We start from the raw sequence: 14,790 nt of genomic DNA, 5'->3' as shown, positions 1-14,790 counted from the left end.
TTTTCTCACAACCGGACCAAGATCATTGGAATCGGTTAAACGAAGATATAAAAAAGTAACATTACTACGACAATTACGACGATGGAAGAAGTACTTGAATGCAAGTAGTACTAGAAGAGAAAAATTGCAAAGAATTTCTGATTATACATAAAATTATTTCAATAAAGCGCTCCAAAGAGAAACGATAATTCATGATATTGACATCAGTCGATAGGCCTCTCGAGCACAACAAGAAGAAAATGTACCAAGATTCACAGCGTCAGCTATGTGAATACAAAGATTCAAAATTAAACATAATGTAATATCTCGTAAAATATCGAAATTTATCACAAAATTGTCTTTCTTATCAAAATTAGAATTGGAAAATAAGTGCGATAACATTTATAACTAATGTGAAATATTATATTAAATATAGATATAGAGTGGAAAATATTTACAATTCGGATCAGAGTGGATTCCAGTTAGAACTTCACGCCGGTCGTACATTAGCAAATAAAAGTGCAAAAACAATAGAATCTGTAGTACAGTCTGTATCAGCAACTATACATAGGTATACAATATAGCCGATTATTTCCACGAATGGTAGACTATTGTCGCCTCTTTTGATCGTATTAAAAGAACCTACAGGAACGTTTGGCCCACGAGTGCATTATTTAACGTTCTTAATATTTATGTGTAGTCGCATCAAAATTTGATAAATTAACATCAGCTCATGTAAAAACCTTGTTGAGAGAAATTTTCTTTCCGAATATCGGGCCACAATCCATATTATTATTAGATTCTTGGAGTGAGTATCATCCATCGTAAGGAGATAAAAAATTTGACGTATTTCAAACAAATGAAATACGCCGTTGCAAAGAGTATTGAATACTGTAAAACTTTCATAGGAAATATTTTTTCATATACCTTATATCTTAGAAATTATTCCATAAAAATAAAAAAGTTCATTTTTTTTCAAGGGGCTGTTTTAATCCCTAAACCTCAAGATAAGCCGATATAAAGAAATATAGATTTTTTATATTTTGATGCTCTACAACATATCCAAAGCACATTGGTGAGGGACAGTTCTGTTAGGTCTCTTGTCAGACATATTCGTCCTCAGCGGATCTCGCTCGAGAGCGAAGCACCTTCTTCCTCTCGTCTTTTCGTGCACGATCACTCCAACACTCGTATCGTCGCGGCGGCGGGGCCTGACTCTAATTCACGCGCAACCACGCGCATTTTCGGCGGTTCCGGAGGCCGTCGGGTCTAGGTAGGCAGTTGAAATTCAGGTTTTCGAGCCGCCCGGCTTGTACGGGCGGACGAGCCCGGCGTTGTTGGCCCTTCGATCCCACTGCTCCTGGTTCTCCTGAATACCATCGCCGCCTGTACATTCCGGTACAGACCCGTCCAAAAATTCCCGCAAGTGTCACGAATACCGCGGCCGCAGCCACCGCGGCCAGCCGAGCGCGCTCGCTGAGGCAGCTCTCTCGCCTCGGAGCACGCGAGAGCGCCCAGAGAACTTATCGGGACGGAAAAGTCGCTCTGCGTGAATCTAGGTTGCGGCAGCGTCCTTTACCGATGCCCAACGTCGATGTGCTTTTCAGTATTAAATATTTCAAAAGGGGAGGGAGGGAGGGAGGGAGAGAGAGAGAGAGAGAGAGGGGAAGATGCGAAGATTAACGACGAAGGGACTCTTGCGTCAGAGGAGAGTCGGTGAGGCGCGTTTTCCTTGGATTGTTAAACGGTACATACGTAATAGGATAACAGCTGAAAAAATAGAGAAAATGAGAAATAGACCGAGGGAAATGACTAGTGTGCCGAATGACTTCTTGAAAAATCTGATCGACAGAAATATTTTATCAGGTTGCGCTACAATAACGTTTCCATCACACACCTGTTCTCTTTTGTGTGTGCGTGATTGGTTATTGTTATCAATCTCTCATTTAAAACGAAGGAGAAAAGTGACAAAGTTGACGAGTCAACGAATAGAAAACAATAATATTTGTTTTGGTGTATCAGGAATGAGAAGAGAAATATATAAAACTGGGTGGATAACAGATAGAACAGAAGCAACAAATAACAGCGTTATGGCCGCGCATCGACCAAAGATCGCGTCCAGTAGATAATGGGTAACATTGATCGAGACATCTTCGTATTTAGATCTGTTGACGAATAAAGATGTATTCCTAGGATGACGAGCTGTCTACAGCTAGGTCAACAAATAGTGTGCACAGATATCTGTCCTTCTGAAGACTTTCGTTGCGCTAATGACAACAGGAACGTATAAAAAAATCGGTAGAAAGACAACAGAAGGTTAAGAGATAGGTAAATAAGAGATTAATATATAAAATTAATTGAAAGAAATAATTAATTGGAGAAAAATAGACATATGCGTGTCATAATTAACCCTAATCATAATTAATGCTTTTTATTGTCATGTACATGTCAATATCTTAAAATGTTACTTCTGCTTTCAATATAATGTCACTTCTCGTTTCTTCGATTACTCAACAATCATGGAAAATACATAACTAGAGATGAATTCTGCCAGTCAAAAGCTTTTAATTACTATCGATATATCGATACAATATCCATGAAACTGAATGTATCACAAGAAACTATAGTATTAAAACCTAATCAAATGTATAGGTTTCGTTATTATTTTCCGTTGTATTTTCATATCTGATATAGCGCGATACGAATGGCCGACTTTAGACAAAGTTATGTACTTTGGAGTTTGACGCTAGTTCATTGTAAGAGATCATTTCAATCGTTATCGCAAAAGCCTTTCGTGGTTTTTTTTTCCTTGTAAAGTAACGCGATTTTCAATTAGCCCACGTCGACTTTCCCATTATTACGCGCGGCGAGAAACGGCGACGCAGGTTACTTCGTTCTTTCTTGCGCAACGCGAGTTTCGTCCGGCGAACTTCGGCACTTCGGTTTTTTTCACGGTCGCAATGAACCGAGGTGGCTGAGGATTTGTCACGCCGAAAAGTGACGGCAGTCGAGGAGTAACTCTTCCTCTACTTCTTTCCAGGGAAAACGCCGCTCGTGTTTATGTATATTCATCACCTACATAATCTTTTCAGTGATGTTTGTCAGATATAATGAGACGAAGCGAGCTGAAGCGTACAACGCATGTACGTTATTGTGGAATAATTTGAGAAGATCGAAAAATAATTTTTTGCACGGAGGAGCAACTTCCACCGCTGATCCTCCGGCGGAATGTTCAGGTTCCACGAAAGGAACGAACGAGAGGAGAGACGGCGAGCGGTCGGGGGAGCGTGCACGCACGCCGTACGGTTTGATCCTCCTTCTCCTCCTCCTCGTCCTCCTGCTTCCCCCCTTTCTCTCCTTCCGCTTCTTCTCCTCGTGAAACGAACGCTCGATCTCCACATACGGGGCTACAAAGACTTCGTTAGTTCTACTTGAACCTCTGGCAAAAAATGGAAGAAATTTTCGACGAAACAAATAAATGTATTTTGAGATTTCGTCATTTTTTAGAAATTAAATAGTCTTCTATAAATATTGTTGCGAAAGCATTAATTAGTCTTCATACATCACCACAACTGATATCAATGACTGATGTTACAGCCGTAATAACAAAGGAACATTATGAAAAAATTATTAGTGAAACTCACGACGAAATGTTTAAATTATGGGAAGACGAAAGACGTCGCAGACTAAAACAATTTGTGCAAACGGAAAGATCTTATATAACATCATCGTCACCACGATTGACAACATTGGCAATAAACCCTGTTACGTTTACCGAGGACGAAGATTCAATTCGTGATAACCGAGGTTTTATTACACATAAACGTAATAGACGTCGCAATAATAGCAATAGCGGCAAGGTAATTATTGGTAATTTTTTAATAATTAAATGATTCAAATTCAAAATTATATTTTTTAGAGATTGTGAGTACGCCGCACTCAACAATCTACTGACAATGATGCAGATGCAATAACTAAAAAGAAAGTACATAACTTTCGCGTCGCCTCCAATAAATAAGCGTGGGAATCAACCGGGACGCACTAATGCTACGCGTTATCCTTCGTAACAACGGCACCTGACTGTTTACCGTAACGCCGCGGATCGAAAACATTAAAAAATTATTAAGTCGGCACTAACGGAAGACACGGCTGGGTAACACGACGAACCATGACCCACTTTCCCGAGAATTTCGGAAAAATTCATCCGGATCTACATGGATTAAATTAAATTGATTCTGGGATTCAAAAAATTGGCAACTTTTGATTTTACGCCTAAATCGGTTCGATCCTCGGGAATGCGTTACTATTGGCGAGCAACCTAATTTTCTCTATTTGAAATGTCAATTTCCTCGAGTTTTTACGAAGCCTATCGCAGCAGGTCTTTTAAACGAACGAGCGAGTCTGGGAAGAAGAAGACCGAGGTCGAATGCCTGCATTCGGCGAAGAAGAGCGACGACGAGACGGACAACTCGTCGGTGTCGGTGAAACCGACGAGCAGTGGCCGACCGTTCTTTCGTCTTTCTGGTACGACCTGGCCGGTGCCAGGAGCGCACCTCGCACGGATGCGCACTGCTGCCCGCCTCCGCTCTGCATCGCGGTGCATCCGTCTTTTCCCGACCGCGCCACGTCGCACCGCGTCTCCTACTCCCGACTTTCGCGAACACGCTCTATATAATAATTGTCGCGCGAGAAAATCGCGCCAAACGTGATCTCGACGTTTCCATGAATTATTCCAGAAAAATGCTCAGGAGTGCTCACGTTCCATTTTTAAAACGTATATGCCGTGTGAGGAAATAATATTTAAGATAATTGGTTCTCGTGCGTAATAAGGTTAACAAGCACCGTTAGAGCGATATTAAAATCGTGTCACATCGTCGTGATGAGACGGAAACTAAAAGGGAATCGAAGATGAATATAACAGAAGCGAGCCCGCAGAATGATTCATTCGTCGCACGCTGAGAATACGACTTAAATTAATCGTGAAAGAATGAAATACGGTTTGTTATACTTCGTGACGGCACAAAGTAAGGCAAAATCTAAAAAAAAAAACCGCATAATACCTAAAATAAAGTTATATAAATTTCTAGTTTCAACACGCTTGCTGTTATGTCCAAAAAGTTATGGTTCAAAACAATTCAGGTTGAGCTATGGACCAACCTATACAAGAAAGTGTATAGAAACATTTGTATCCCCTTTCATTCCCCTTTTACAAACAATTTTCGATTATTGGTTGGTTTGCCGCGATACACTTCGCGTGGATGGCTAAACTTTCTGTTCTGATTTTGGCTTTAAAATGAAATATGATTATCAAATATTCTAAAAATTATTACGAATCGAAAACAGAGTATTCGCCTCACTATGCGGCAGTGTAGAATAGCGATAATGCCAAGATTGCACGTGATACTTCTCGGCTATTCAGGCACTATAATCACCTCTTCGTTCGTTCACTCGGCACGTGAATTGTTCAGCCACCGAGATGCTGCATCGCTAAGATTAAGTCCGAGTTACCTAGATGTCCTAATTAGATTTCAAATAAAGTCGTGCGGCCAAAGCGCGTACAGGACGGGGAAGAAGATATCGGAAAATATTCTTCAAGAAAGCATGTCGGTTTAACAATGAATAGCGAAAAAGAAGGAAGATATTACTGCATGAGAAGATAGTTCGTAACATAGTAGGGATTTAGTCCAACACAAATTGCGAAAGAGAATTAACGCGCCCAATGGTAAAGATTAAAAAGATATGTTAAAGGTTTTTTACGGTCTTAAATGTATTTTACGTTTTGAAATTTTTCAAAAATGTTATATTTTCCAACGTACCCTCATAATTTCTTTTTAAGTCTTCAAAATTTTTTACGAGCAAATTAAAGATAAATTTATACCGAATTCAACAATGAATATATGTAACAATGTTATATTCGGAAAAATTATCTTTCTGGAATTAGCTGAAAATACTTGACAGCATGCCGTCTCATATTGAAATTCGAAATTGATTCGAAATTGATTTTGATCAATTTTGAAATTTTTGTTGGGATATTGTATGATCTTGCATCGCGAAGTCGAAGACATAGACTACATTATGACATGTCATCACATGACATTTCAACGATTGGAATCATTGTTGATTCCATGAGGATTTACGAAATATTTGGTCTTGAACACTGACAACATAGGTACCGAGAGTTCCATTAAAGAATAAATTTTTTTCACGGAATATATTAGAAAATAAAAAAAAACTTTTTTCGATAATATAAAACCAACTTTTTCCAAAGGAATATTCCATCTTCTAAATTTGGGAACGTTTATAAAGGAAAACAAAGGCACATAAGAAAATTCATCTCGCTAATAGAGACGTGCAAAAATCAATGAAGAGCAAAAGTAATACTATTGTAAGCATATAATACATGTATAGCAATACACGCTAAATGAAACAAACTTAACAAACAGCACTTAATCTTGCTAAAAATATTAAATGGCACTGCGCATTGTCGTTCTACTGTGCGAAAACAAAAGATATAATTTGTGCCCCGCGGCTGGCGGGACGAAACGTAATATTGCTTAATCCCCGCGCGTTTAAAAATGCTTTTAACGATTTTTACAGGCATTAGGATATTATTCGCCGATGACATAGTGTAGCGTATCCTATATTACGTAACTCTGTTCTTTCAACATACACCCTAATGTTTAAAGATTTTCCATTAACAGCAAACGAACGATAACACTGTGAAATATTTTTTACGTGGATCTATCGAAAAGTATTTTTCTACGTTTGAAATTGGATAAATCTGCAATTCACGACGGATTCTGAACACAATTTTCTAATTGCGATTTCATATGTCGTTTGACATGAAAAACACTGGAAGATTTATAGATGTGTGTACATATATAATGTATGCGAGCATCTATAAATATATATGCAATCCTGATTCTTTGAGTGTTTTCCGATAAAGAAAATCTCGTTCCAAGTCCCGTCACGAATTGTAGATTGGCCGAAATGATCCTTAAGAGAACACAGCATTCACGATCGTAACAATCGATCATAGATTAAAATGAAATTCGTGCAGCTTCTCTCACACCCGGTAGAGTCGCTGTTGCGTCAAATATGCAGATTAAGTCCGTAGAACAGACCAAGGACGTAGCATTGCAAAAAGCGTATAACTCTCGCACACCCAATACCCGAGTCTTGAATCTTTAATCTTCCGCTGCCAATCGGCTTGATCGAGAAACATATGAACGAAGGTCGTAGTCTTCGAATTTAATCTCGACATTTTCGTTACGAGAAGCGCATACGCGTACTGACATTTCGGGATCGTCGTGTGCGCTTGTAGATTAGGCAAAAGCAAACAAAAAACCATTGTATAAACAGCCGCATAAAATTCTGAGGTATTCATTAAAACACTTATATGAGTGATATTGCGCACGATTATATATAAATATTGACAAATCGCGCAAGTTTATTCATCAATCTTCTTTAATCAATACTCAAAATTTTATTTGGTTGTTCGCAAAATAATAGAGAAATTTTTTGTTCAGTTTGATTTAATCTACACATTACGAGAGCTTTGTATGTTACCGCCAGATTATTATATATATTATATAATTCTTTCTTTCTCTCTTTCTTACAAACCATTTTAAAACTTCAAGAAACTTATATACCGAATATGAGTTCCGCGAAAGTATTCTTCTAAAATTTAAATTGTTGTAAAATCTAAATGCATAGAGTCATAAAGTATATTAATTATCACGAAACTTTTACACTTTCCTTTCATTATTCATTTCGTGCATCATTGTTCAGCATCATCGATGCCGTTTTCTCGAAAACGTCTAAGAGTGCTAGCCCTTCAATATGTTTTATTACTCCAGTCAAGGATTATTATAGAAAAAAGTTTCGTTCCAATTCGGCTCTCGCGTTCTCCAGTAAGAATTGAAGGATCTATTCGCGCATGAATATTCTTATAAAATTTGCATGCGAGAAATACGATGATGCAAGCCAAAGCAGTGCCAAATGCTTAATTTCGAAGTTATGGAAGGATGCTGCCAGATGTGACGAGGTACGTTGTGACATTCGCACTGACTAAGAATTGAAGGATCCGCTTGCGCATGAATATTCTTATAAAATTTTCATGCAAGAGACACGATGATGCAAGCCAAAACCGGCGCTAAATACTCAATTTCGAAGTTATGGAAAGACTATTGCCCAATGTCACGAGATACATTGTAACATTTACACCTACGCGACCTGAATGAAAAGTCACGTAAAATTAACGCGGCACACAGAACAAGTTACACATTTAACTATTTTTTGAATATCATTAGATTTCGAAGTTTGGTCAAAGAAATAATATTTTAAAAATACAATTATTACACACAATTTTCTCTCTTTGTAGCCGACGTTTAGAAATTTATTCAAACATATAGTATAAAAGTGGGTATACAGACCACTAGAATATGAAACACCTGTCGATTTTTGTACTAAAAACTATTTATAATCAATCAATCAATTCATCATGTACGGAATAGCAAATTATTACGTTCAGTTATGTTCAGCGAGAGAGGGAATATAACTTTCTCATAAATTCATGACAGAATTTGGCGCAAAATACGCTTTAATTTAGTTGCAAAAGAATTTAAAAATTTTCAAAAACGACAGCGATTGATGGAAGTATCTTGAAAAATGACATTTCTGTTAAAAATATTTTTTTCATATTTCTTATGATTCCGGCAATATTGGAAACGTAAAAACCATTTTCTTTCAGAGGATTGTTTTCAAAAATTCAGAACAGTTTGTCAGCATTCATAGAAAATTTGTTACCTGCGTTGTGGTAATAAACTCTTATTGGCTTATATTTTAATAGTTTCATTCATACTTATGCAAATATTTAGATGTTTTCGAATTTTTGTATTGTCAAACTTTCCTGTATTAGGCAGTACGATTTTTAACCATTCTATCTCCACGTACAGTTAAAAATTATAGTAAGCTTAATAATATAAATGTCAAAGCGTATATGCCTTCTTTTTTTCTTTCTCTTCTTCTTCTCTTCTTAACTGTGTACTTCTCTGACATGTGTAATACGACACGTGTCGCTCTCGAAAGATCCAAATGAAAATCCTGCATGGTAAACGGCAACTTATTGCAATTACAAGATCAGGCGGTAACGATCGGAACTTAGTAGGACTGAGGTACGTAGAACGTCTATAGCAGAACCTCGAAATCGAGGTCCATTCTGAATATTTACTTTTCGTTCGCGTCCAGAGTCAAAGAACAGACTCGTATCTCGAGGAGAGAGAAAGAGGAAAAGAGAGACGTAGGCTCGTCGAGTGTCGTCCTACGCTCGATTGTCGCGACCCGAGGTCTGTCCAAGGTGGTCAAGAACAACGAGAATTCACTCTGCAGCGTGGTTTCACAACGACGATGCGTCGCCTCGACGAGACGCGCAAGATGAAGAGAAGGATTCTCGACTGCCTCGCGCTTCGATACCAACAAAGTTTTTTCTGCTTTCTCTTCTTCAGTTGACGACTTCAACGACGCAACCGAATTAAGCCCATCTTGCCTGTGTTCTCGTAAAAAAATACGTAAAATGGCACTGTATGTGTTGTGTACGTAAAAATTATACTTGTTTCCAGTGAGCGTGTTGCATACGGAAGACTGACGAAAGTAGAATGTAAAATGAAGCGTCGATGGACTCGGTTTTGGACTTGTCCCTTTCCACCGCTTTTGAACATTTTCTCGCGGCTGCTTTGTATGCACCTTGAGAAAAAAAAATAAAGAATCCGTGCAACGGCATTTCGGAAACGAGTCTCGTGAACATTCACAGCGATCGTGTTCAGCTTATCGCCGGAAGTCATGTTTTCTCGATCGCGCGCGTGCTGTAATTACTTCGGATATATCCTTTCCCTATTTTGAAGGTATGAGACGAGGAAAGGATTTGAGAACGTTGAACATGTCCACATAAGACGGATATACCGCAACGTACGTAGGTTAGCGTGAGGACATAAGCTCGCACATAAGTTGCGTGCGTGATGCTGCTGGCGAAGCTAGGTCGGCTAGCTGGCACAATCTCAACGTGGATCATCGTTGAATTGTGCTCTATCTCGTTGCCTCATAGCGCAACATTGCTCTCGACGTTTTTCATCGACTTGGCGAATCGCACAGGCTGCGTGCGTTATCGAGGTCAGCCGGAGAGGTCACGAGATCCGCTATCGGGGATCATTTGACTTGGTTATTTATTCAGCGACGCGCCACGCCGCGGAGTGACCGATATATCAAGAAAAAACTCTTGCGGGGCCTGCTGACGTTCGTCGCAATAATTAATACGCACGCGAACGACGCCAGATACATAATAGTATAATTAATTTCTGCGGAGAGAGTGCACGGCGCGAGATGAAGAGAGTAGTTATCGATATACAGCCGGTAAGAAAGAGGGACAGAAAGAAACAAGGAAAAAGAACATTACAAACGAGACAGAATCTCGAGAGAGAGCGCAACTTCTTCGAGAGAAAGACAAGGTTTCTTTAATGCCGTACTTTCTGCCGGTATTTTGTTAATTTTCTCTTCTTTCTTTTAGGATCGCGAGAATCATGAGTCAGTCAATCCGTCAGTATCGTCGCTCCATATTGCACGCGTCACGATTATTAATACACAGATAAGAATGACTGTCGATCTATCGTTATCGAGAGAAGCGTCTTCCGCGAAGCGTCAGACGAAGAAGCAGCGTAATGACACTGATCGTTGAGTCAACCCACTTGATGATAATACAGATTAAAAGCGCATTCTCTACGTATATATCGTATCGGTCCGATTGACAGCACGTCCGCGATCGCGATCTGCTTTACATGAACCTGGAATGGAAAAAGCGAGACACACCGACGAAAAATGCACCATTGCAATCAATCTATCGTTCAATCGACGAGTTCAGTCGACAAGTCCGCATTGACGCGTCTCCGACACCGATGATCGTACACGACAATCGTAGCACCGTGGCGAGCTCGCGGCGAAAACCCGAGACGCGATATTCGTTTCCTTTTTTCCTAAATTCGACGGGTCCAGTCGCCGTAATCGAAGGCGAGAGACACGGACCCGCCGTTGAATTAACCTAGTGATCATCTTCGACGCGCGACGACCAAGTACGATCGGAAGTATGTGTGCTCGAGACGTCCTCCGCCTCTGCTTTCTTGCTTCTTTCCCGAGAAGAAGAAGCTGCTAACGAAGAGTATTCGAAAAGAGAGTACCACCCGCGCCGCGGTGGTGTTTCTCGAGAACGCGAGCTGCGCGACCACTCGACGAATTTCCGTCTCGAAGCAGCGAGTTAGCGTTGTTCGCGACCGTCGCCACCGAAGACGACGACGTCGACGTAGTCGTCGTCGTCGTCGTCGTCGTCGTCGTCGTCATCGTCGTCGTAGTCATCGTTGTAGTCGTCGGCGACGATGTTGATAACGGGCGCGCTCGGGAGATCTCGTATCCCGAGCGGTAGTGGACTTACCGCCTGCGGTGCGAACATACGCGCGTAGATGAGGTCAGTTGGTCGCATGAAGTCGTCCTTGTCGTCGACGCGGCGATGACGGTGACGGTGGTGATGGTGATGGTGGTGATGGTGGTGGTGGTGACGGTGATTATGATGACGGTGACGATGACGGCGTTCGTCCCGACGAGCGCTCTGCGACGGAAAAAGCCATCACCGCACGTGCCACAGGCCAAGATTCAACGTACTCAGCTGCGGCAACTTCATGATTCGCTCGAGGCCGCTAGTGGTGATCTTGGTGCAGCCGTACAGGTCGATGCACTTGAGATGCTTCATGTTCTCGGCCATAGTGTGCAGACTCCGGTCGGTCAACCGGCTGCATTGGCCGATGTTGAGGGTCTCGAGGTCGTGCAGGGTCTTGGCGATCTTGCAGATGCCCTCGTCGCTGATCTGGCAGGCGGACAGCGACAGGGACTTGAGATTGAACAGACCCTGGGAGATGTGGACCAGCGCCTGATCGCCGATCTTGTCGCAGAACGACACGTCGAGCGAGGTGATGCGACTGCCACCTTCGGCGAGGTAGGCCATACCTATGTCGGAGATGTTGTCGCACGAGCGTAGATTGAGCTCGCGCAGACTCGACATCCGAGCCAAGTGCTTGACGCCGGAGTCGGTGATGCAGACACAGAATGACAGGTTGATGGACTTGAGGGTGGTGAGACCGAGCGAGACGTTTCTGAGCGCCTCGTCGCTCAGTCGCTGGCAATCCTGCAGACTCAGGTGTTCCAGGGCGAGATTCCCGTCGGCTTCGCGATTTAATCCGGCCAAATAAGCGATACCCTGATCGGAGACATGCCAGCAGCTCCTAAGGTCCAGCCGCTTGAGCTTCTTGAGTCCCCACGCGATCACCATCAGACCAGTGTTGGTGATGTTGCAGCAACCGCCCAGCTCGAGGTGCTCGAGATTCTTCAAGTACTGCGCTATCCGGCCGAGCGAAGCATCCGTCACCTGCTTGCAAAGTGACAGATTGAGTACGGTGAGGGTCGGCAGCTCCTGCGAGAAGCCGTTCGTGATGCCGCTGTCGGTGATGTTATAGCAGCCGGACAAGTTGAGCGCCTCGAGATTCGGCACGCCCTTCAGAACGGCGCTTAAGCCATGCCTGAGCGACAGTACCTGCACCTTCTTGACGCCGCGTCGTACCAAGCTGGCGAACAACGCCGGTGCTTGTTTCCTCAGGTGTAGACGCGCTTCGACCCCTCGCCATACCGAGCGATAATAAGCGGCATCTCGCCACGCGGTGCACACTTGCGCCGCCCGTCCTTTGTCGCGCACTTCCAGATAGCTGAAGATCAGGGCAAGGATTTCCGGATAGAGGCAGGAGACGTGAGTACTCGCGACGGCGTGTCCGGCCGCCGCGGCGGTACCGCGCGGCACCTGCGGCATCTGCCGCGACGAGATTCCGCCCTGAACATACGCCGGCAAGCCGGCGGCGTTCGCGGGACCGCCTCCTCCGCCGGCACCGCCGACGCCGCCGCCAGCATCCGAGCTGGCGTTGTAGTGCGGCGCCGTGCTGGAGTTGTGCATCGAGATCGCCTGACTCTGCGGCGTCGGTATCGCCAAGTGTGGTTGGTGCAGGTGGTAATAGTGACCGGGCCTGTGTAGCAGCGTCGTGCCGCCGCGGCTCGGCGTGAGCGCCGGAAGTTCCGTCATCAACAGCTGACTCTCCTCCATGTCGGTCGTGAGTGTGACCGCGCCGTAACAGGCGCGCGTCGCTTCGCGACCGACGACGACGACGACGAGTGAGCAGCAGCAGCTGCCGGTAGTGCGCCCGTCGTCGTGTCCTTGTCCGTCGCGATAATTATTATATCTGTCTATCTTTAACTCGCACCTTATCCTCCTCCTCCTCCTCTTCCTTCTCTTCTTCCTCTTGCGCCTCCTCACTCGGATCGGCCAGCCGTTCAAGCTAGTACGGTAACCTAGTACAGTCCCGGATGAGAACGCGTCGTCACTCGATGGTGATCGCGTAACAAGCGTCTATCCGCCCGCGCGTCAATGTACAATGAACACACGCGCACGATGTGGTACGATACGGAGCCACGCGCGCGCGCGCGCGCGCGCCACGAGAAATGCCCGCTATCGATCGTGGCTATCGATCGCCGCGCTACGCGCTCACCAGCGCGGTATCACCGCGTCGACGCGGACGGATCGCAGCGCGCGATCCACGACGTGGTCAAGCCGCGTACGACGCGGACAGCGAGTCGGTGGGAGGCGACGGACGGCCGGGACGAGAGGGGAGGGACACACAGCGGGATTTATCTCGCGATCGACGACGGTGCGCGACCATCGACCGATATCGGAGAGAAGAGAGAGAGAGATGACACGCGACTTTTTGTATCGTACGCGCCGCGCACAACTTGTCCGTGAGAGTTACGGTTTCACGAAAGCACCATTCTCTCGCGCGGCACATGTAGAAACACCATCGCGCGTATACCTTGGGGTCTCGATTCTCCGTTCCTCGTCCGTCTCTCGCCGCGTCTGACTTCTCCCTCTCACTTGCTTCGTCTCGGGAAGTCCTTTTTCTCTCTCTCTCTCTCTCTTGCTTTCTCTATCTCTCGCTCTCGCGTTTGCTCACTCACTCGCTCGCACTCTCTCTCTCTCTCTTTCTCTCACCCTTCGTTTCTCTCTCCGTCGCTCTTTCTCTCCTTATACCCGCCTGCTCCCACCTCGCCTCTTGCCACTCACTCGCGCTCTCGATCTTTCTCGCGCACACCGCGGTCACTTCCTCTACTCTCTCGCTCTGTCCCGTGGCCGCGACGACTGGCTGGCTCTCTTTTTGCACGCGAGACGACTACTACGGCACGAGCATGTATACATATGTATACATGTACATAGATACATATATATATATATATATATATATAGGTATATATATATATATGTACGGGACGCTCACGCGCGCACTGCGAATACGATAGGTTACGAACCAGCGGCGGCGGACACACGCACGGTGCGTGTGCAACACGCAGTGTCGTAAGAGAGACGAGACGGTACCAAACGACGACGACTCTGTTCCCCGTACACGTGCTAACGCCGTGACGTCCTTGTCGCTCTTCTCCTCGTCGTGGTCGTCGCCGCCGCTGCCGTCACCGTCCTCCTCGCCGTCGTTGCCGTCGTCGACGTTGTTGAACGCCCGTCGACGTCAATGTGTGTCGTGTCGGGGTCACTCGTACGTCGACCGCCGTGCGTGGAGCGGCACATCGCCAAACTGTGAACCGGTGCGCTGCCAGCCGCGGACTGTTGTTCCGCCTACACGAACGCAGATGTCGTGCTGTCACTCCGTGGGCACAGGCGGAGCG

At 44.4% G+C, this 14,790-nt stretch overlaps 1 protein-coding gene across 1 annotated transcript; it reads right to left on the bottom strand.

Moving 5' to 3' along the window:
• Positions 1-454: 454 nt before the first annotated feature.
• LOC116853985 (F-box/LRR-repeat protein 14-like) lies at positions 455-14,718 on the bottom strand. Its single transcript, XM_032835408.1, has one exon. The coding sequence runs from the start codon at positions 13,163-13,165 to the stop codon at positions 11,648-11,650; it is 1,518 nt and encodes a 505-aa protein (XP_032691299.1). The 5' UTR covers positions 13,166-14,718; the 3' UTR covers positions 455-11,647.
• Between the last annotated feature and the right edge of the window lie 72 nt (positions 14,719-14,790).

Source organism: Odontomachus brunneus, unplaced genomic scaffold (assembly GCF_010583005.1).
Source record: "Odontomachus brunneus isolate Ranch 3 - 2012 unplaced genomic scaffold, Obru_v1 Obru_scaffold_007, whole genome shotgun sequence".
NCBI lineage: Eukaryota > Metazoa > Arthropoda > Insecta > Hymenoptera > Formicidae > Odontomachus > Odontomachus brunneus.
Note: the sequence above shows the minus strand (reverse complement) of the source record. Positions and strands in the feature narration are given on the sequence as shown.

Bases quoted from the DNA above. Each gene is read 5' to 3' on its own strand.
- LOC116853985 (XM_032835408.1), bottom strand. From the start codon at position 13,165: ATGGAGGAGAGTCAGCTGTTGATGACGGAACTTCCGGCGCTCACGCCG.